Genomic DNA, 23,820 nt, shown 5'->3' with positions numbered 1-23,820 from the left:
CTGCCTCCCCCTCCCTCCCTCTCTTCCCCTTTGTGTGTCTCTTTTCTCCTCTTTGACCATCTATCCAGGGTCTCATGTGGTTCAGCCTGGCCAAGCATGATCTTGCATTTCTGATTCTCTTGCCACTCTTCCACTTCCTATGGCACACATGATCATGCCCAGCTTTATGTAGTTCTAAGGATTGAATCTCGGGCTTCATGCCTACTAAGCAAGAACTCTATTTACTGAGCTGCCTGCATCCCCAGCTCTGAGTTTTATAGATTACCTTCTTTCATTCAAACAAGTCACTGAGGTAAAGAGAAATATTATCTTCAATTTAAGATGAAAAGTAAAGTGAAAAGTAGATTTACCCCAAGACTAAAATGGCTAGAAAACAGTAGTTCCTTAATTAGCCTGAAATCTGATAGAGATTGTTAGAGGCTGAACATTTATATAAATCTGGTAAAGAAACGCCCTTAAAACTACACAGTATATTCCTATTAGCTACATTGAAAACATCAGTTTCACAAATGTGGGTCTTGCTCTTTATCTACTTACATCTCCACTGGTGACTCCTCTGCTCACTTAAACTTCACTTTATATAAAAGCCAAACAACACACACACACACACACACACACACACACACACACACACACACACAGCTGGGGTGGAGGGAAGGGAACCACTGACCCCTTGATTCATAATAAGGAAGAAGATACAGTGTAGTAATTATTTATTTGACAAAAATATTTGCCATTTTATTATATAATACATTTGAGGTGGCTTTTTAAGTAACAAAGTAGCCAACATTCTTTACCTGTAAGCACTGAATTAACACATCTAAACATTTACATTACCCAAAGAAAAGCAAAGCCATATGTGAAAAATCAGGCCAGGTGTAGCAGTACTAGGTTCTTGGACTTGAAGCAGCTATGTGAGGGTCATCCTTTATTTCTCTCAGAACATTAAGACATAGATAGTTTCTCTTAAAAATCCATAATAGAGAAAAACACCAATAGAAAATTCATAATAGAGAGCTCACCACAAAGTGAAACATTTAATTTATAATTTATCTTATTAATTTATATTTATCTTATTTTGAAGAGTTCTGACTTAAGCTATTTCCTATTTCCTTAACCAAGCTAGTATATACAGGAGTTATTAAAAATGCAGTGGCTTTCTGCAAGAATGTTCAGATTTACAGTGTCTGACACTGTCTTCTGGCAACACTTCCCCATAGTTTGTTATGTATATATACCTCAGCAGTAACTTCCAGCGTTCAAGTTCAAGCAGAGCTTAGATGCTTCTACTATCTAGCTAGTGCTCCTTTCAGCAAAGTCATCATGTAATCTTGTGTTATAAACGAGTAACACAACTACAACACATGTTTAGCAAATAATGAACAAGACAGATGTCTTTGTGTTGTTCTTGTTTTTTGCTGTTGTTTCTTTGTTCACTTGTTTTTTGAGTCAGGTTCTCGACCTGTAGCCCTGGCTGGCCTAGAACTCACAGAGGACTGCCTGCCTCTGTCTCCTGAGTTCTGAGATGAAAGACGTTTGCCACCACCCCAGGCTATTCTGGCTGGTTATTAGGTATGGCTAAAAAAAACTACTCTCCTTGGTTTCTAGACTCTTGACTTCCCATATAACAGTGAACTACTACGTATGTTAGAATGGAAACAGATCAGCCATGAGCAGCAAATGGCTCAGGTCAGTCTTTAACCTGAGCAGGGTTTTGCAGTCCTGTTACCCACTATGTTGAATGTATATAGAAGACACATGAGAATTGTTTGTTACGTTGTTAGAAAGTAAGCTGAGACAAGTGTGTTTGGTGATCAACTCTTTTCTACTTCCTGGAGACAAGGAGACAGACCCCATTCCTCTGGAATACACACGATAAATAAGAGCTGACAGAAATGAGCCAACAGACTCTAGATCCGTGTTTTTAGATAGAAAGAGCCAGAAAAAGATGACAGATTTCTAACAAAGCTGCTTACCTTGCACACGGAAAGCACATTAATATTTATCAGTTTCTTGATGGTCTGCAAAAAGATTGGATAATTTAAGTTTACTATGAAAGTAATGATGTTACAAATACACTTTGGGGTGACACATCTGAAGCTTCTGTAGATATCGCAAGGACCTGGAAATACAATCCAAGCTGGGGTTGGATTTATCTCAGCTTTATCTCAGTGTTGTGTTTGTAATTAATACGAATATGAAAAATGTAAGGTAAATGTGCAAGTCAAATTTGAACGTGAAGAGACACATTAAATCCAAAATAAAACACTTAGGAATTTCCTCTCAACTAATAGAGTGGAAATGACTGAAACTGAGAGCTTCAATTGATTTCAAAACCTGACATGGTCCTTCAGAGATGTAACTTCTTAGTTTTCATTAAAGGATTATGCATGAATCAAGGCTATAGCTCTCATTTTGGTAAAGCTAGTGTACTTGAATCAACTATGCTGCTACATATTAACATATTTATGAGTTTTTAAACTGATTTTTGATGTCCCAATACTTAAAATAGAGCTATCTTAATCAAATAAAAACAATAAAAATGAAATTAGAGCTACTATTGACCCTGTCACTGTCTAAATGACATCATCACAAATATTTCTTCATGCAATCCTTCTAACATTCCTATGAAGCTGACTATTTCACATTTAAGGGTGAATAAACAAACTAGCTATGGTTAGGTTCATCCCCACAGGAGCCAAGCTCTGAATTGCAGACAGCTGGACTCTGACCCTCAGTCAGTATTCTTCTAGCCCCACTGACACCTTCATGCATTCTTTGTGCTACCATAACAAGCAAACAAACAAACAAACAAGACTCACGTTGTCCAAGTCAGGAATTTCCAAAAAGTATTCTGGATACTCGTACGACATGCCCACATTGTTCACTGAAATTAGACAAGACTATTAGCTAGGACATTTGTTTTAATGATGTACTGAAATGTTGAGATTTACCTACTGAGACTAAAATGATACATATAACTGTATAAAATATAATTCCTGGCGAAGGTGTGACTTTCACCAGAGCTTTCTATCTCAAATCCTTATTACTGGAGTTTAAATGTCTTTTCCTTCAAGGAGCCTTTCTGTACTTACCATCTGTATGCCTTCCCTGTCCAGCTAGCTCTGCGGAATGTGTGTTCTTCCTCTACACTGGTCATCTACAGATAATGCCAACCACTCCTCAGCACCTTACACGTTAGAAAGAACACAGCATATAGTGCAGACGACTGGAAACTTGGGTTTTAGTTACACCCATGGCATAAAATGTGTGACCTAAATAAGTCATGTCCAGTTTACATCTAAGACTGTTCACTGCTAATGGAAGAGTTTACTCGGTCATGTGACAAATATTTGCCACATGCTTGTAGGCCAGCCATGTGCTGCTAGGAACTAGAAAAGGAAGCTAGGAAAGAGAAGGATTCTCCTATCATGGGATTTACTATCTAGTAGGGGAAAAAATGGTCCCAAATCCAAACAATCAATATTTCACAACAAAATGTCCAGAGTCATGATAGTCCATTCGTAGAGAGCCTCACTTTAAGGCTTTGTTGGGGTAGCCTAGAGGGCAGGTGAGACAAAGTATCTCTGACAAATGATCTGTGGAAGGCTGAGGCCATAGCTTAGCTTACCTTGAACCTTTCCTGCATAACCATCTAACCTCAGCTTGGCACTGGTACACTTATACATATTAGGTCTTATATTTGAATACTCAGTTATAGGCAGTTCCTCCAGATCCATTAAGACAAAGAAACACAAAATAAGGAACATTCCCAAATGAATAAAATATCCTTGACTTTACATAAACTAATTAACTCACAAGCTGGATTATCTATTTATGTACATTTATTTAATGGCCACGACAAGCCCATTAGGTAATTTCTTTTTTTTTTAAGATTTATTTTATGTATATGAGTACAATACAGTTGTCTTCAAACACACCATAAGAGGGGATTGGATCTCATTACAGATGGTTGTGAGCCACCATGTGGTTGCTCAGACTTGAACTCAAGTCCTCTGGAAGAACAGTCAGTGCTCTTAACCACTGAGCCATCTCTCCAGCCCCTGGTAATTTCTAAATTATGCCCTAGAAACTAAAATCCACAGCTCTTTAAAGGAGCCCAAGATTATGGGAAAAATCATGTCAGAATTCAAACTCAGAAGAGCCTCAACTCTAATCACTAAAACTGACATAAACCTTCACCTGGGAAGAAAGTAAGGGAAGTATTCTCATATCACTTAAGAAAAGTGACAACCAAACCAAAGTAGTAGGAAAAAAAGTTTTCAGTTACAAGAAAATATCAAAATTATGGTCAGTTTACTATAGCCAGATAAACCTGACAGGAGTACTTTGTCCAATAGACTAAATGAATAGTTGGAAGGAATGGGATAGCTTTCTATATTTAACTAAGTCTGTCACTTGAGCCTGGGTCTTCAGGTTTTCCTTGCAAAATTTCTGTGAGGATGGTTTGAACAGCTCACTAAAACTCATCTTAAAACACGAAAGCCAATTTGTAGGTTTAATGCTCAGCTGAAGAGGGAAAAAAATCTAAATAGCTAGTAACAGCATGTCTAACTTTATTTTTATCTTATCCTGCCCTCTACCAAGTGTCTCAGAAATCACACTTATAAAAGATGTTAAAAATTAAACCAAATAACCAGAGGTAAGGCCTTAAGTTCAGTTGACTTTAGTTTAATCACTGCTGAGTTATAAAGGATTAATAGTTAGTAATTATTAGATAGTTAATTATAAATCTTTTAAGAGCCAAAACTGGTGGCCTATTTTTGTTATTTTTCTGAAATCTAGAACTTTGTGAGTAGAACAGGTGACTTGAGATCTTAGCTTTAGACTTCAGAGCATCCGGTCTAAGCTTATGAGATAGATAAGTAAAAAGAGATGTTAAACTCAAGATGGCAAATGAACAGTGAGCTCCTGAGTCCCTTCTGCTTTCCTGTGTGCGTCCTCAGCTGTAGAACCAGGTTAGCTAGCACTCACAAGGAGTAATCAGTTCTGTGATGTGAACAACTGTTGCTCCTCTCAGCTCTGAGCCAATAGTAACTCCAATGGCAGCATCTTTGAATACTGACATTCTATATTCAAGGCATTTTGGATTCGGCAGATGCTGGATGAAGCTTTGCAATGAAGTCACCATCTCTACTTAAAAGACTTAATCCATTAAAGATGGGTGGGGTCACCTTCCACCTTCTTACTGAAAGCTCCAATCACAGATGAGACTGGAAATCAGGAATCATGCCTATAGCTGGAGGAATTTTATCACAGGGCATCATCTCTTCTCTGTACTACTTATCACTTCTAAAATCATTTCCTACCCCTCTCTCTACAACTATTTATATTCCTCCTGCACTCTTGTCATGTGAGGAGGGTATTAGGTTTAACTATCTGACTTTAACTGCCTACTAGTGGCTCCTGATGTACATGTGTGAGTTAGCAAATCTGTCTGCCATTTCTACTGATACTTTTATTATCAGGCCATTTCAGCAAATTGTACTATTAAATCTTCTGAGGGAAAGTTTGAGTACCATTACATGTAGGATTAGATTTTTAAAAAGCCTTCTTTAAATAAGGGGTTTTAAACACTTGACCTCCCCTTCTAGCCCACTGTCCAAAGGTAGGAGAGAAAAGATGATAAATAGGACAAGGGGATGTGGACCTGTTTAGAAGTAGTTTTTTGGGGTGCAATTCCAATCTCCATTTGTCAAGACACCAGCAGGCTAGTTTAGAAGTGTCAGAATAGCAAACACAAATCAGCAGTAGTGGCATAATCCAGCAGAAACCGCCAGGCCTCCACCAAATCCAAATGAGTCAGCTGGAGTGACCAGAACTGGCCAGGATGTCAGAAGTTCTCTGACATGCCTTTTTCAATGAAGTGAAGATCAAGGAAGATGGGAAACAAACATATTCTATTTATACTCTCTCCAAAAACCATGGTCCTCCCACGGGTATTGCTTCAGCAAAACATGTGGGTTTGCATCACATGATACAACCAAAAACTTCCACTTCAACTACACTCTTCAATAACTATTTCCAGTAAGTGCACAACAATGGAATCTCTTGAAGAAAGGCAAACCCACTGCAGTTTTATTTTGAGACAGTAGGTGACAGCAATAGCCAAATAGCAGATCGGAAGCTTCCAGTGAATGTCTGAAGGGAGAGGGAGTGCGTGAGTAGGAGTGAAAGATGGAGATATTCCCATTACAGCTTAATCTCATTAAGGATGGGTGTGAGCAGTGCCATCACTTTATGTCCTTATTACACGATATCGTACAGAAACAATCTCACAAGTTGTTCTAACTTTATTCAGAAAGTTAACCATGTCTTCTAATGGATGATATCTTTAATTAGCATTAAACCTGCACTGCCAGTGAGTTCTGTAGCTTTTTCCTCCAGGAACCACGGTTCTGTGTTGCTGCTCCCACCCCTAGGGCCTTCAAAACTCTTTTAGTAATAAACACATCATCTCATTCAGAAAGCAAAGCACAATTGCATAACTTCAGAATTCTCACTGTGCCAGTAATCAGCACAAGGCCTTGAACAGTAAAAATTTTCCCAGCACTCCTTATGAAGTTTTAAGACTGCAGAAGCCTGTCTTTATATTTTTTTGTCCCATTGCTGTGATAAAACACCCTGATAAAAGCAACTTAAGGGGGAAAGGATTCATTTCAGCTCACTGTTTTAGGTAATTTCCAGCACAGCAGGAAACTGAGAGCAGGCAGGAGAGAGAGCTGGAGGCCACTGTCCACACTGCATGCAGGTAGGAAGCAGCATGGTGAGCTTAGCTCATCTCACTCTCTCTTCCTTCTAAGGACCCCACCCTGGGAAACCAAACCACCCACTTTCAGGATGACTGTTTCTACCTCAATTAATCCCCCACAAGAATGCCCAGAGGCTAAATAATCCTTTAAGAGTATGTTTGACAGCTTGTCTTCTAGCTGATTCTGGATCCCATCAAGCTGGCAGTTGAAATCAGGCGTCACAGGGACCAATGGAACAGCTGATACTGAGAGAGAACAGAAGCATAGACAGACCAAGAACAGGGAAACAGAAAGGCACTGGTAGTGGGCAGAGATACCATCCTCATAAACCCATGGAGTGGCTAGTTGCAGGGAGGACTGGCAGGGAGCTCACGTAGCTACACTCTGAGGGCTCATTCTGAACCACAGAGAATACTACTGTCAACGTGATGCTATATTAAGAAAGAAGACTTGGAAAATCCAGAGTAATTCTGGGCGGTTTACTAACATTTTAAATTATCTCATATTACTTAGAATCATTTCCACATCTTATTCTTTTAAACAAAACAAGATCTTGTTCCTTCAAAGTTCATGTGCTACTGCTCTCCATGGCCTAGAATTCTCTATCCCAAGCAGTTGCCAGAGATAGAATGATGTCACTAGAAAAGTAGATTTCTGGGATCTGGGTTGAACATGAGAGTGGAGCACACAACAATAAATTACTAGAAAATGAAAATCCATTCATGTACTAACCCCACACAGACCACTTCCAACTGGCTTCATTTTTTTCATTAAACAGAAACATAAGAAATTAATGTGGTTTAAAAATACTTTGTCTAATGGCTGGGTTTCCAAATATAAATCACATAACATGAAGTATTCTGTTTCCTTCTTATGACACAAAGGCAGAAAAGATAAGCTTACATTTCAGTCACATTCCTAATTATACATATGAATCTAGTTCCAGCACTGAAAACTCATTAGTAAAGTCTGTTTCGAACAATGATGTCATTTCACTTTATTTTTAAATAAACTTTGTTTTTGTTTTGTTTTTTTTTAATGTAGACTTCTAGAATAGTGAACATATCAAAGGCTCAGGGGTGTACATGAGGGAAAGAGTGAGTGAGTGAGTGTGTGTGTGTGTGTGTGTGTGTGTGTGTGTGTGTGTGTGTGTGTGGAATAACATTTTCTGTCTTATGTTTTTGTAAAATGGTTGGGGTTTGACCTCGGTGGTAGAGTGCTTGCCTGGCATTGGGATAGAGAATTCTAGGGTGGTGGTGGGGGTGTGGGTATCGTCCCTGAGTCTGATCTCTAGTACTGTAAGAGTACAAATGGAAAAGGCCACAGAAGGCAGAATTCAGCAGAGCCAGGTCCAGCCCCACTCCATCGTCATCATCACGGCTGCTTCCACAACTGGGACATAAAAGAAGCCTATTTCCTCACTATTCTTCATACACAAAATAGGAACAATCACTTCAGCAAAGGATATAATGAGCAGAGCCATGAATCCACTGTTTGAAGCAGGTTAAAACGTCAATAAATGAAGAAGAAGAAGCTGCTGCTGTGTGGCCGTTTATCCAATAAATATTCACTGCCCTCCTACTCTGTGCCCAATACCAAGAATCTTGCTTTTATTAGATGACTAGTATCAATACAAACAGATCCTTCCAGAAGGAAAGCTCAGGTTTATACTGGATAGATTTATCCAGAACCTCCTCTGCCCTCTTCACTGCATTCAACAGACCTAGTTTCACAGTCATAGGGAGATAGTGACAGGATGCAAAGAAATTTCCTTTTTTGCCTTCTTAACATATTGCTGGAGCTAGCACATGTTCATACACTGACAGATGATATTTGGAACACGATGTAAAACATTTTGCAAACTTTACAGTTTTCATACACTTGTAAGTAGCAATTTCCAAATAAAAGAGAGTTTATAAGGCTTTAAATTTGCAGTGCCTTTAATCAGAAATTGAAAAATTTAGACTGAGTCACAGGCAACAGCACACACCTCTGTCTGTTTAATTACAAACTGCCACGTGTCTGATCCTCATTACAAAATTAGGTAAGATTTGGTATACATAAAATCAAAAGTGAGGCTGTAGCAAGAACACCACAAGGTTGGTGGTTCAACGTTAGCTAATGGGGGATATTTATCAATTCCTATTTATGCTTCTGAAATCATAGAGTTAATTACACAGATTTAAGTTAAAGGTTCTGCTTTAATTAATGCCATTAGTGGTGTCAGAGTGAAAGAAAATAAATCTGAATTTTAACAGTCTTGTGCTCACTTTAGAAATCTAATCTCAGACAAACATATAAAAAGGCACCCTCCTGGATGATATTCCTAAGGAGTGACCCTAAATAAATATGCTTCCATGCCTGTTCTGTTTCCACAGAGCCTTTACCAGGCCTCTACCTCATCCAGTGCAAAGGGTCACTGCTGTCAAAGGAGGGGATTCCTACCAGTCATCCCACAGGCTACCTGGATCTGCACTGGATCTCTCTCAACTTCTCAAGCCAGGATGGCTCCAGGCAATGACATCACTTTGCTTTACAGAATTCTTTTTTTGTTTGTTTGTTTTTGTTTGTTTGTTTGTTTGTTGTTTTTTTGAAACAGGGTTTCACTGTACAGATCCGGCTGTCCTGGAACTCACTCTGTAGACCAGGCTGGCCTCAAACTCAGAAATCCACCTGCCTCTGCCTCCCAAGCACTGTCTTTACAGAATTCTGTAGAAAAATGTCTCCTTGTTTTTCAAGATAAAACTTGAAAGATGCTATTGAGTGGTTATATAATTGTAAATAATACATTTAACCTCTTTGCATTTGTTCCTTGTGTATAAAATGGGCAGAATAGTTCATTCACTCATTCATTCATTCATTCACTCATTCAGGAAGGGTCTCCCTATGTAGCCCTGGCTATCCTAAAAGTCTCTATGTAGACCAGGCTGGACTTATACTCATGGAGGGTTGCCTGCCTCTACCTCCCGAGTACCGGGATTAAAGGCATGGACCATTCTGCCCAGCTGGGGCACAGAGTGTCAGCTTCCTCTTCTCAGCCATTTCCACACTCCCTCCACTGCTGCCATCCTGATATGCTCTCACCATCTTGGAATAGTCTTATCGGCTTCTTCACATTTCTTGCCTTCTTCCACTTGGAAGTCAGAAGGACTTCCTAAAAATGTTATCAGTTTGTGCTTAAAAATCTACTGTGACTTCCCCCAAAAGTCTGTTAAACTAAATTTGGCCTGATGATCCATGCATGCTTTTACTCCTAATTAACAAACTACAACTTTACTTTGTAAGTAAACTAACTGAAGATCTAACTTATGTCAGGCCCAAAAGAAACAGGGGCTGAATGGCTAAGTGTAGTGCCCATTACCATTACCATGAAGCACATGCTGACCTCCAGGCTGTCTCTCAGCATAGCAAGTGCCTGTTATAGAGTCCTTGCTGGCCTTGCAGCTCCTTCTCAGCTCTTCTCACCCTGCCCCCTTACCCTAAAAGTTCTTCAGCTCTTGGGCTTGCCTTGCATCTCATTCCTAAATAACCCTGCCATTTTGGCCAAGTACTCTCTTAGTCCACCCCCATCCCCTCTGTCTTGCCCTTCTCTCTTGGTCCTTGCATTCCCTCCTCAGCCCAGTACAGTCCTCCGGTCTTATCTACTCTGCTACCTCCTTTCCATGCCCAGATGCCTCTGAGTGTACTCTCCCTCAGAGGTTTTATCTGCAATAAAAACCTTCTCCTCAACCTTACCTTGGAACAGTCATGGCTTCATTTTATACAACTTAGGAGCACACTTCTGAGACAGACAGGGTGAGTGTTAATACAGCAGCCAACTCAATCCCAGGCCAGCAGTGGCTATGACCATGCTCAAAGCAAACTTAGCACAAAAAACAAGCCACCTCAGTACCCAACCTCCACTTTCTGACCCCAAGTTCTACCTGTCCACATCACAGGACAGAATTGACAGCCTCTTTGTGTTCTCAAGGTGGCCTGAGGTGTGAACAGTTCTTTGCTCAAATACTGTTAAGTCTAGTTCATCTAAGTTTTTCCTTTTACGGCTCCATATTTATGTCTAATTCCACTCTTTTGCTACAGAACCCTCCAAAGTCCTTGCTCAGTTGACTGGAAGGTTAAAACACTAACAAATAACTCACACAACACAACTGTGTTCATGCAAGCAATCCTAATTAAAGTCAATGGGTTTGGGTCTGTCTTTATCTCTCACACATAGACATTACAGTAGGAGGATAAACTGGGAAAGGGGATTTAGAAGAAAGTGACAGGAGAAGGTAACTGGGTGTGAATATGTTCAAAATACATTTACATGTATAAAATTTTCAAAAAATATAAAATGAAAGCTATCTATAAAAAAGCATCACCTTCATTAGTAGAGTAAGTTTTCACTTATAAAAGGCATAGGAAAAACCTAAGGTTCAGTCCAGCTGTACTATCTCTATATATTGCTATTAAGATGGGGCCACTTAAAATAGGGGCCAGGTGCATGAATAGGACCCACAGCACCAACTGAGCCAGGATGACACTCCTATCTGATACCAGATGGTTCTCCTTACTCCATGTGGAGCTTACACAAACCACAGTGCCATGGACAGACAGGAGTCTGAAAGCATTTGGCATGAGAGAAGTCTTGTCTAAGACAATCAAAACCCATAGTAGCTTTTAAGACCTGAATCACAGAGCAACTAGATTTTCCCCAAAGGGCCACTCCTTGTCGTTGCAAAATAAAGAATCTCACTTTTATAAAGTTAAAGAAGTCATAGTAGTGGAATCTGAAAAAAAATTGTCTATGATATGTTTGAAATCCAAGCCCTTGGCAAATTACACATCAGAGATGTTTTGTGCAGAGTCCACCATACCAATTAGGAACACATATGAGAACCTCCCCCAGATGAAGTAAGCATTGCAACAATCAGATTTTGTTAACCAATTGCTTTCTTAGTCAAGGAAATATAAATGTGATTTCCTTGAAATGGTGATGTTTTATAAGCTTGCTGGAACCTGTACGTGTTGACATTTACCTGGAAGGCAGCAGCAGCTGCTTAATTTTTTACCTAACAGATTATGGATCTAACTTCTCAGCCTATACAGCATTTAGAGTCAGTTTATGGTGACCTTTCAGTATAAATCTGCACAGTTCAGAGCTGTTTTCTTTCCATTTATCTCATTGAAAACTTAATGTTTCTTTCATGACAAAAGCTTTAGCATTTTCCTTTGTAATTTTGAAAATATTAATTTTCCTTATTAAGCAATTAATTATAGCTTTATGCTTAATGTTATTCAAACAGTGTATATCCTATTGATATTTATACTTCTACTACTACTAATTATAATTAATACTCAATAGGAAAAAAAAACCTTCCTGTAACCTAATATTAATTGCTAGGTCTTGGGGACTGGGAAATGCTCAATTGGTAAAGCTCTTGCTATGTAAGCAGGAGGATTGAGTTCAATACCCATCACCTACATTAGACAACAAACAACAAGAACCCTACGTTCAGCTACACAGGCCTTCAATCCTAGTAATAGAAGGCAGAAACAAGAGGCTTGTTGACCAGGTGAACACCAAAGTCAGTAACAGACCCTGTCTCAAAAAGTAAGGCACAAAGTAATAGAGGAAGACACACCCACCTCACACCCATAAATACATATGTTGTGTTGGGTGGTGGCTGGTGTCCGGATAGACCATACCAGGCCAAAGCAGTTCCACATGGCAGAGGTTTTATTAGGAAAGAACGGGGACAAAAAGGGAGAGAGAGAGAAAGGCAAGGGAAAAAGGATAGAAGGTGGGGAAAAGTTTGTCTTTTTATCTAGGCTGTGATGCAGGCTGTTCGCAGGTGTGAGGAGTGGGCTCTGAGAAAATATGTAGGGTTGTCACGGACAGAAGTGACCTATGTGTGACATTCCTGAGTTTGGAGTTGGTTTGCCAAGTTGGCTCTGGATACCAACAACATGCATGTGTACAATTACTGCTTCTTATTAGAAATCAATCAATACATAGAATACTTTAAAAGATGCTATCAAGGTGAGATTTGTATTGAACAGAAAAGCAAATACGTGAGATGACGAGGGCTTTATTAGACAGAAGTGGAGTATGTAAAGACAGATGAGAAAAAGGAAGAAAAGTGAAAAGTGCAAAGAAAACTAGGCAGTCATGAGAAAGGAAACATAAACATGAAACCCACCTCACAAGCTCTAGAGCAGTAAGATAAAATCCAGCTTACAAAGGTGCTTTGATAGTGACTTCAAAATTACAGTGCAATATACAGGTAACACATTTGTTATGAAGGGTCAATGGCCAGCAAGACAGTTGTGGTAGAATACAGAATACAAAGTAAACTGAAAGCAGTACCCAGCTAGTAAGACAATGTGCGTGTAGGTGCTGCAGTGAGCATTCAGTGATTATGGAAATGTCAGCTGGAATTACTTTTAGGATTGATCTGAGTTCAACTAGAAATCAAAACCAAAGCTGTATTATGTTTCAAGAGGAATTCAATCAGCAACTTCACTTCTTGCTGTGTGTGTGTTCATTCATGTGAGTGCAGGCACACATGGGGTCAGAGGGCACTTTAGGTGTCCATCCTTACCTCGCACCTTGGTTCAAACAGGGTCTCCCTAGGTGTTGCACCTGTGAGGCTAACTGGCCCATGAGTTCCCAGAGACTCACCTGTCTCCACCTTCCATCCCACAGTAGAAATGCTGCGATTACAAACGCAAACTACCAAATCTAACTTTACACAGGTTCTGAGGATCTGTACGCAGGCCCTTAAAAATCATGCAATAAATGTTTTACCCACTGGGCCATTTCTTCAGCCCTGAACCAGTAACTTTAAATCAGAGTTTCCTGGCCTCAGCTCTACTGACATTTAAGGCAGTCTGCTTTGTTGTGAGATGCTGTCTTCTACACACACACTGCAGTATGCTCAATGGCATCCTTGACCTTGACCTAAGAGCCAACAGAACTATTCTCTCCTGACTTTGAAATGGCAATCAGACATGCTAAACATTGATTTAACTGACAGCAACAGCTCTGGAACCATAAGAAAAACTTAGGGATTGCATTTATGGCTCTCCCATTATAAACTGAAAATAAAACATGGTAACTGGGAGCTGAATGCCTTGTATAATAGCCATTAGTCACATTATGGCTAGTAAGAATTGAAATACACTGTAAAATATATTTAAGATTATAAAGATTTAGTATTTAAAAGAATGTAAACTATTTCAGTAATTTGAAAACAAACGTATTTTACTGATTATTGTATGTGAAAGTCAGTGTGGGCATGCAACTATCACAGTGTACACGTGGAGATTAAAGACAACTTTCAGAAGTCTGTTTTCTCCTTCCACCATGGGATTCAATTGTCACACTCATGTCATCATGTTTCCATAGAAAGCACTTTTATCCACCAAAACATCTTGCTGACCCTGGTTCAATAATTTTTATACTGGTTACAAGCTAATGTGTTAACGTTCTGGATACAGTTAAGTTTAAATAAAAGACATTATTTAATTAAGTCTATCTGTTTATTTTTATCCTACTATCTGATAGGTTGATCAAGCTCCAATAAATGGCTCAATACCTATGGTCAACACAAATTGGGCTCCATGGATTATTATTTTAAAAAGACATAAAAATGGGAGGGTGTGGGAAGTAAGGAGATGATAAATGAATAATTAGGTGAGGAGAGAAGTAGGATGTGAACATGACCAAAATACACAGAATTCTGTAAATTCTTAAAATGTGAGCTACTTACTAGAAGAGTTAGCATTGCATATGTGGCTTGTATTACAGCTCTACTGAACAGAGCTGAAGTCAGCAATAAAAGTCATGCTTCACACCACCAGTGGCCTTAGATGAAGGAAGGCCACTCCACAGGGCTGTCTTCAGCATTCCCCTTGAATGATCTCAGTCTTCTTGCACCAATGAAGTCTGGATATGCATTCCCAACTATCTACAATGCCACTTGGATCTCTCAAAGCAGTGGTTCTAAACCTTTCTAATGCTGCGACCCTTTAATACAGATCCTCATGTGACCCCCCCAGCCACACAATTATTTTTGTTGTTACTTCATAACTGTAATTTTGCTACTGTTATGAATCTAATGTATATATCTGTGCTTTCTAATCATCTTTTGGGGTTCATGACCCACAGATTGAGAACTGCTGTCCTAGAGAAACTGTAAAGTTAAATGAGCATCACCCCCAAAAGTTTTCTCCCCAATAGCTCATTTTAGTAAATGGTGCTTAATAAGTGGGTGCATCAGTCATAGAGTTTCTTCTCTGAGCCATCTGCAACCTCTCAGCAATTCCTGCTTCTTAAATATTTCTGGAAACTTCCCTTTTCTGACTCCATTGGATAAGCCAAGTCACAGTTATGTCTCCTTTAATTCAACTCCCCCTGGCTCTTGTTACAGTATGCCCTATCACAGATAAAGCACTTTGCTCATTGCTATCTTTCCTATAGAACATTATACTATGGAAGGGCACACTTAGCTTTCCTTATTACTTGTTACAATACTGTTTCACTCAATTATGAATTAACAGATGAATAATCAAGAACAAAGTACTACTCAGAGCATTCCACTTACTAAGGAGCTAGATTACAAGAATGATGACTCCCCTGCATGTGAGGTAAGGGGAAACATCTTTCCTTGTATACGAACATCAGTACATATGTACTGGGAAAAGTACTAGGATTCTAGAAAGGGTAGCAGGAGAGAAGGAGAGAGGCAGAGGGTGCTTAGGGACCACATGCCCCAGACTCTTTAACAAATCAGGCATGAGCCTGAATTCAAATTGCAGCCTTCCTTCAGTTCTGATACAGTTCTGGATAAGGAAGGGATTGTTCCCAAACAATCCCTCAGCCTTGCACCAACCCGATGCCCAACATCTCCCATCTCAGATTCCATGATCCTAGAATATCTACCGCTTCAGATTTACTCATTGAAAAGTAGCTGAGGTCTATAAAGAACAGTCATGAATAAGAAAAACTACTCCTAAAAGTAAGCCATTCTTCCACAATGTAATGACTGTTCCCCAGGGTCCTTTCATTGGGAATTATCAACCACCTTCCTGCCTAAGTAAACCTTCATCATTCCCTAGTCCATCACTAGTCTAAAGGTGGAAGAGGTCATGGGATAAACCAAAACAGCATCTCTACTGTCAAGCAAGTTATAACTGCCCTCTTGGAAGCTTAGAAACAGTCAGAACGTTCCCCACTGTGAGTGATGATCTAGGGTAAGGAAGAACTTTTAAAGACTCTTCCCAAAGTATGTATTTCTAAAAGAATATGTAGACACAAAGGCAAAAACTAGTTCTATGTTTTTATTTATTTTACCAATTGGTTCTACAGACAGTGAGGCAGGAGTAGAATTCATACAGATGGGACATGCATGAGGATTCATGGTATAGACTACACAGGCCAGGTTAGCTACAGGGCCACAGATACTTAGGGGGTTATGCTTGGGTATCTGACCTTACACACTGCCTTATTTACAAGTTCTAAAAAGGAGGCAGGGTTGCTGTGGCACAAACCTTTAATCCCTGCAGAGGCAAGCAGATTTCTATGAGTTCAAGGCCAGGTTAGTCTACAAAGCAAGTGCCAGGATAGCCAGGGCTGTTATACAGAGAAATCCTGTCTTGAAAAACAAAAACAAAACAACAACAAAAAAAGAAAAATTTAAAAAGGTCTTCTATGGGGACTGGGAAGAGTGGTCAGGTATTAAAGTGTTTGTCTTGAAAGCATAAGTAACCAAGGTCAATTCTCAGCATGCCAGTAAAAAGACAGGCATGGTGGTGTACACTGTAATTCCAGCATGGCGATCTCCAGGGCCCAGCCTAGCCTCATCTGGGGTCCCAGGGATAGGCCATCTTTAAACACAAAGTGGACAGGGAACAGAGAAACCCAAGTTTGACCTCTGGCCTTCACATGCATTTGTACACAAGTGCACACACACAGTACCTCATGATTTTTCATGTCCTACCCACCTCCCCATGCCCTGTGTCCTCCGCCATCCCCTTCATGTATGTCTGTATGAGGATGCCAGATCATCTGGAACTGGAGTTAGAGACAGTTAGGAGCTGCCATGTAGATGCTGGGAATTGAATCCAGGTCCTCTGGAAGAGCAGCCAATGCTTTTAACTGTTATAAAGTGTCTTGCCTCACTGGTTCTTTTCTTTCTCATAAATAATTCTCCTTCTACTATAATGGTGTGTGTGTACATGTGAATGTCTATTATGTATGTATATGCACACAGATTCCACATATGAAAGAAAAACATGTGATATTATTTTCCCTATTACCCCGTCAGGATCTTCTGATGACTTTTTTTGCCCATAACACAGTTCAATATTCCTGATTTCAGTAAAAACATTTGATTCTCCAGTAAGAGCAAGCAACTGAGGTATAACAAAACACAGCAATAAACTTAGAGAAAACAGACAGACAACTCAGACTACCCCTCAGTTCTTCTGTTACTTTAGACAAATTCCAAGGCTCTTGACACCATGTATTTTCAATGGACATTTATGTGTCCAAAGCAACGAAACATGAAGCATATGTGGAAGAGTTCTTTTTTTGTGTGTAAAGCATAGATGAAAACCACCTTTCTGTGTGTTAACATTTCATGGGGTGAGTTTGTTAGTAGTATCTACAAAGGCTCTGCAGGGAACAAGAGTTAACTTTTGCAGGCCTCCATCTCCTTGGCCATGAATGTTCAGTATCATGCACCTTATGAGTGCTGGGATTACAGGTGTCACTACCAAGCCCAGCCTTTCATTGTTGATAGTGCATACAGAGAGACTGGGACTGGAAGTAAAGCAGGCAAAAGGGGGAAAATACTCTTTAAAGTCACTGGTCTACAAGACAAAGCTTCAAGAACACACAGGTTAGTATTTATTACTGACCAACTGGATCAGTGACAATCGTATCACTAAACACCTAACCTCCAGAGAGAAAATAAAGACACAGTAAAAGCCAGAGAATGAACAAAATGAGTCATAAATGAGGCAAAAATACAAACCTAAAACGCCAATCTCAAGACCAGACAGGCCTGTCTTAATTTTATCATAAATATCATCCAATGAAAAGTCAACAGCAATGGTCCTTGTTTCAACGTTGAATTTTTCTTCTGGAAGGAGAAAAAAAAAGGCAAATGATGAGCAAAAGGGAAAATTAATACATGGCAATTATGATTAAATCTCTGGATAACATTATCCTTTCAAACTTTCTCCCCCCAATTTGATATGACATTTAGAGCAGGATAATTTTAAGCAATCATGAAACTATTTCTAAGAGATGATAGAGAGTCAACAAAACAATAGTTCAGCAATTAAAAGTCCCATCATCGTCACCAGGCTGCCTGAGAGCACCCTGTCAATTCTCTCTTGTAAATCAATAATGATAACTACTTTTTCAGACTCAGGCCCAAATAACAAAACATGATTCATATCATAATACCATATACTCTTTAAATATCACTGCCTTTGTAATTTTAATTGCAAACTGATGTCTCTTAATCTCAGGAAGAAGTCTTTTATGTTTGTAAAGTAGCTTTTTTATTATCAATTTATTCTCTTATATATTACATCCTGCCCACAGTTTCCCCTCCCTCCTCTGTTCCCACCCCCCCTTACCCCCTCCCAATCCACTCCTCTTCCATTTCCCTTCAGAAAAGAGCAGGCCTCCCAGGGATACCAACTAAACATGGCATATCACACTGCATTAAGACTAGGCATCTCCCCCTCATACTAAGGCTGGATGAGGCAACCCAGTAGGAGGAAAAGGATCCCCAAAGCAGCCAAAAGTGTCAGAAACAGGGGGCCCCCCACATTAGGAGTCCCACAAAAATACCAGTATCTTTTACTTTTAAGATTTATATACTTATAAAGTGCATTGCTGTTTTGCTCTCATGTATGTCTGTAGGAGGATGCCAGATCACTTAGAAGTAGAGTTAGAGACAGTTATGAGCTGCCATGTGGATGCTGGGAATTGAATCCAGGTCCTCTGGAAGAGCAGTCAATGCTCTTAACTGTTGTAAAGTATCTTAAAGTGTGCTACATTAAAAGAAAAAAAGTTCATTTTGGCAAAATCAAAGTGGAATGTGTTCTTACTGTAGTTTCTGGCCTGGTTAACAATTAAGTCACTACATCTAAAGAGGCACACAAAGTGCAGAGTAATAAATACACAAAGTGACATAGGAAAGACCTTGATAATCTCCTTTTCTCAAGACTATTAAAAGTCCAAAGATTTGGGGATGGAAGTAAGAGCTTCTGAAGTGAGAACCAGGAAAAACACACTCTCCACAGACAGCATACAATGGTCATTTCTACCTTCACGAGCCAAACCCTTTGAAAAGTTTGGGATTTGAGGTCACCCAGACATAGGTGCTAATCTCCTTCCCATACTTCTTTATAGAATGACCGTGAGCAAGACAGACATCATATAGGAGCCTCAGCATGCTCATGTGACAATGAAGTAACCACTACCCAGCTAAGGCCACTGGGCTCAGATGATCACCACTGGTACAGGAGGCACCTCACAAATGCTTTTCCCTCCTCTACCACCTGCCCTCCTTTCCCAAAACTGGATAAGGATGCTCTTCTTTGGAACTTAGGATAATTCAAAAGAATTCACATAAAAAATTCTGCTTCCCAAAATAAACCTTTCTTAGTGGAAGTCACTGTGAACTCATCATGCAGTTTTCATGATTAATCCTCACAGGAAGTGTCCATTCTTGATCTCAAAGGATTTGTGGCTAAACCTAGAGCTGGCTTGTGACAGATTTGATTTTTAGTTAGAGTCAATGAAAAGTATCGACCTTACATAGAAATTCATGCATAGCCTGGAGAGAAGAATTGACCAAGAAACACCTTTCCTGGTGTTAAAGGTAAACAGACTGTTCCTGTACAGTCAGTAATATGTGTTCATGTATTGAAGAATGAACTGTTGCTTATTGCTGGGCCAATTCTGTCTTACTAGAAAATGACTCAGAATTCCCCACTCTAAGTAACACTGACTTCAAAACAATCCCAGATTAACATGGAAAAACAAGCCCCTAAACACAAGACTGAAAGTTAGCTTGTATTCAATGTAAAATGTTACCCTGAGAATAAAATACCTTTAGCTGTTTGATTTGAAGAACAACGCATTCTCTCCACATGAGCACTGAGTACTTAGTAACTGTATCTAAAAACAAAAGCCCCTATAGCCTCTGATAAACTCACCCTTTGTACCACACAGGATTTGAGGAAGGCACTTCCATTAGTGTATCTATCACTGGATACAAATGGATAAAATCAATTTGTTGGACTTTTGGAAAGAAGGTTCTGTAGTAAAGAACTGCATGAAGCTATCTTTGTGTTCACACATGGAACAAGCAACATGGCTCCTGCTGCTGGATACTCAAGATAATTAGAAGTTTTTAACTTACTCCCAGATAACTTCAAATCATGTTCAGGTCAGGAAAGCACAGCTTCTTTTCCCTTTTAGGTATTTTCCACTGCCTCTCCTATAGGCTTCCTCTTCCTCTAAGCCTCTACATATTTCCATCTCACCTGTAGTAAGAGTTGAAAGTCCTTGGCAAGCAGCCGCTACTTCTCTCAGCTCATCTCCAGCTGTTCCTCCTACTGCTTCCCAATTCTAGGACAAGGCTCCTCACGGCTCCTTGAACACAGTGCTCCAAATACATTCAGGGCATTGGTACCTCCTTTCCCCTCTATCTGGAATGTCTTTCTAAATTCCCTGTCTCTTGTTGGATCCTTGAGCAAATAGTACCTTCTCAGAGAAGCCTGGCTTGCCTAGCTTTCAAACCACTGACACCTTTGTTTTTAATTATTATGTACTTGCTTGCCTCTCTGCCCCGAGTAGAACTGAGTTTCTAGAAGACAAAGACTAGGCTCTGTTTGACACACATGGTCTCTCCATCTCAACTTCTTACATTCACTCCCTCCCTGATTCAATGAGGACCATTCCTAGTATCACACGCTCATGACAATGCCCAGTGGAAGAAAATGGACCCTTCTGTGCTAAGTCCCTTTCATTGACAGGAATATCTTTTCAGAAGAATCCTGAAGACATCTATCACATTTCCTTTCTGAGGATCATACTTTTGAGACAGGAACTGTGTCTAAGCAATCGGATAAGAAGTAAGTGCACATGTCCTAAAAGGCTCATGTGGTAAGTTGCTACCATGCTTATTTATTTTTTGAGACTATAAAATACTGACATCATTTCCTCCTTCTCTTTTCCTCCCTCCATCTGCTGGGGAAAAATAACAACTATACCAAAGTCTTAGAATGACAGGCCATTCTTATCCTTGTCCTTTCTCATCCTTCCAAGGCCCAAGGAATGACATAGCTTCTGCCAACTCTCTTAACAGTAGGAGCTATTGTAGAATAAACCCGATAGCAACAGGTGAATAGGATAAATACACACAAGAATGTGGAAACTGTTGTGGACATGAATAAGCCATGTTGGTTGCTTCAACAAGGAAATTCTTGTTGTCCAAACCATAGTAGTTCAGCCAGCAGGAAATCCTTGTGGTTTATAAATGGCTCATAGGAAAATCGTGTAGATTCTTAAGAGAAAAAAAAGATTTAAAATTCCACTGGAGAAGCTAGAAGGTGGCACAATGGGTACTCTGATGCTACAGCCATCCTATGACCTGTAAATACGGGTACTGACGCTGTAGCCATCTGTAAGTACGGGTACTCTGATTCTACAGTGCTGTAAGCAGGGATGTTCTGATCCTGCAGCCAGGTTGCTGTTTCAAAGTATCCCGAATGAGTCTGAGGTCTAGTATAGAATTAAATCCACTTCTATTCAACAGGGATCATTTTATCTTTGTTTTCACAATACCTAGTGGGATATCTGGCACGCAACAGAAATCTCTCTGCTACGGAAGCAGAAAGTGTATGGAAATCAGCATAGCTGGTGCAACAAGTCATCTTCTTGATGCTTCTTGATCTTCCCCTACAGAAGTAAACTGGTTGGTAAGACCTGCTCACTTAAAACATAGTAACATAGCCAATTAGGCATCTTAAAGTAGGAGATAAACGTAAGACAACTCAATTCTTCTCCTCTTAATCTTCCCATAAACTCAAACACATTTGAATCTTAATATCCCTTAGATACCAGCCAAAACTTGACTCGGGGCTTGGATAGGAAGGCTGAGGGCATTTGTCACGGGCATTTGTCACACTGCCCCAGTCCTGTGAGAGTGAGAAGCTCTTAAGTAAATATTGCAACCGTCAGTGATCATCTATTTTAGGTCTGAATTTATCAAGTTTCATTTAAGTACAAAGGTATGTTTAAAAGAAACTTCATTTTCACACAAAATTACACATCTTATATATTTAGAGATGTGAAAAAAAAATGAGTTTTTTGGTACTATTTCTGATTTTAAGGAGAAAACAAAGAATAAAAAGCCCCCTAACCAAATCCTTATTTCTAGCTCCTTCAGACCTGATCACATTCTCCAACCTCATCTCTGGGTGAGAATCTCCATGTCTCTTGACAGAGAGGACCTGCCTTTTGTGGCTCTGGAGGAAAGGTGAATGCACCCAGTAGAGAATGAACAGATCTGACTTGATGCTAGAAGACTCATTTAGTTAAAATTATCAGGGATACTGCAAAACTAATGGTCTGTTCTTTTCATTGCCCTTGAAAAAAAAAACGCTCATGATACTTTTAATCTCTTGTGAAAAGACCCACTTTCAGTCAAACCAAAAAAAAAAAAAAAAAAAAAAAAAAAACTCACAGCTCATTAGGATTCCATCCCCAAACAAGCATTTCTTTATTTGAAGCCAAGGTTATAGTATTTTATTCACTCTAGAGCTATGATGAGAAGGAGCACTGGTAATAAAGACTTCACATGGGCTTGCTCCACCCTCATGGCAGGGATAGCTTTATTCTTTGAAAAAGAAGCTCTACACTTGCTTAAGCCCCTCTTGAAGAAACTTTCTGAAAAAGATGCTTATTTTCTCCACCTTAAAACTTATCTGCCAATGGAAACACCTGAGTTATTTGTTTGTTTGGAAAGGAGATTTAAAAAAAAAAAAAACAAAAGCAAAAAGAAAACCCCATTACTGTGCTTCAGGTTACATGATACTGTCAGGAACACAGAAACAAAGTCCACTGGGAAGGAATGAGCATGTGGAAGCAGGACCTGAGTCTAGCTTCAGTGTGGTGAACAGGGGTTTAGCTTTCACTCTATCTCTTGGCCTGTGAAGCACAGGTGATGCTGTACATCCTGCACAGTTCCTGAAGAGATACCCTGTGATAGCATGTTGAATATGCCTTATGAAACTCTAAGGTCAAGTGCATTCTTATGTCTACATAAGATAATGTCAATGTATACAAAGATGGTGGTCTAATGTATAGTTGCTTCTTCCTTAATAACACAATAGGTATTACTTATGCTGCTAACCCTGTTACCTCATCCCTCATGCTAGCCATGAACATCAGACTCTACTTTTAATGGTGACTTATTTATTATGTTATCACCCTTGGAATTCATGTCACAGTATTCTATTTTGAGCTTTCCAAACTAATGTCCAACTAGTTCTTTGACTCAGTTTGCTTTATACTACTCTTTGGAATCATTATATATTTATTTATTTATTTATTTATTCCAAAAAGTACATTTTTATTCACTTTTGATCTGTAGAATCAGAGTCTTACACTTGATATAAATTTTCCTGATGGGAAGTTTTCTTTCTTATTGTTTGTCTTAGTCACTGTTCCATTGCCATGATCAGATACATAACTTATAAAAACAAAGCATTTAACTGGGGTATATTAGTAGTTTCAGAGGCTATGTCCACATGAAGCAAACATGGCAGCAGACAGGCATGGTATGGGAGAAGGCATGGTGGAGAGAGGGAGAGGGGGAGGGGGAGGGGAGGGGGAGGGGGAGGAGAGAAGGAGGAGGGAGAGGGAGAGAGGGAAGAAAAGGAGAGGGAGAGGAGGAGAGGGAGAGAAACAGTGACTGGACCTGGCTTGGGCTTTTGAAACCTTAGAGCCCACTACCAGTGACACATCTTC

The 23,820-nt window shown here is 39.6% G+C and overlaps 1 protein-coding gene across 1 annotated transcript in view; it reads right to left on the bottom strand.

Moving 5' to 3' along the window:
* Positions 1-23,820, bottom strand: part of Hsd17b12 (hydroxysteroid 17-beta dehydrogenase 12) — a 124,167-nt gene that overhangs the window by 31,104 nt on the left and 69,243 nt on the right. Inside the window, exons 4-6 of the mRNA XM_028778587.1 lie at positions 17,798-17,905; positions 2,823-2,887; positions 1,977-2,021 (exon numbers count right to left, since the gene is read on the bottom strand). Coding sequence (XP_028634420.1) covers positions 1,977-2,021; positions 2,823-2,887; positions 17,798-17,905 — 218 coding nt within the window. The remainder of the gene's footprint in view (positions 1-1,976; positions 2,022-2,822; positions 2,888-17,797; positions 17,906-23,820) is intronic.

The sequence above is a fragment of the Grammomys surdaster genome, unplaced genomic scaffold (genome assembly GCF_004785775.1).
Source record: "Grammomys surdaster isolate TR1022 unplaced genomic scaffold, NIH_TR_1.0 338, whole genome shotgun sequence".
Taxonomy (NCBI): domain Eukaryota; kingdom Metazoa; phylum Chordata; class Mammalia; order Rodentia; family Muridae; genus Grammomys; species Grammomys surdaster.
The sequence above is the reverse complement of the archived record's forward strand: the minus strand, read 5'-3'. Positions and strand labels throughout refer to the sequence as shown.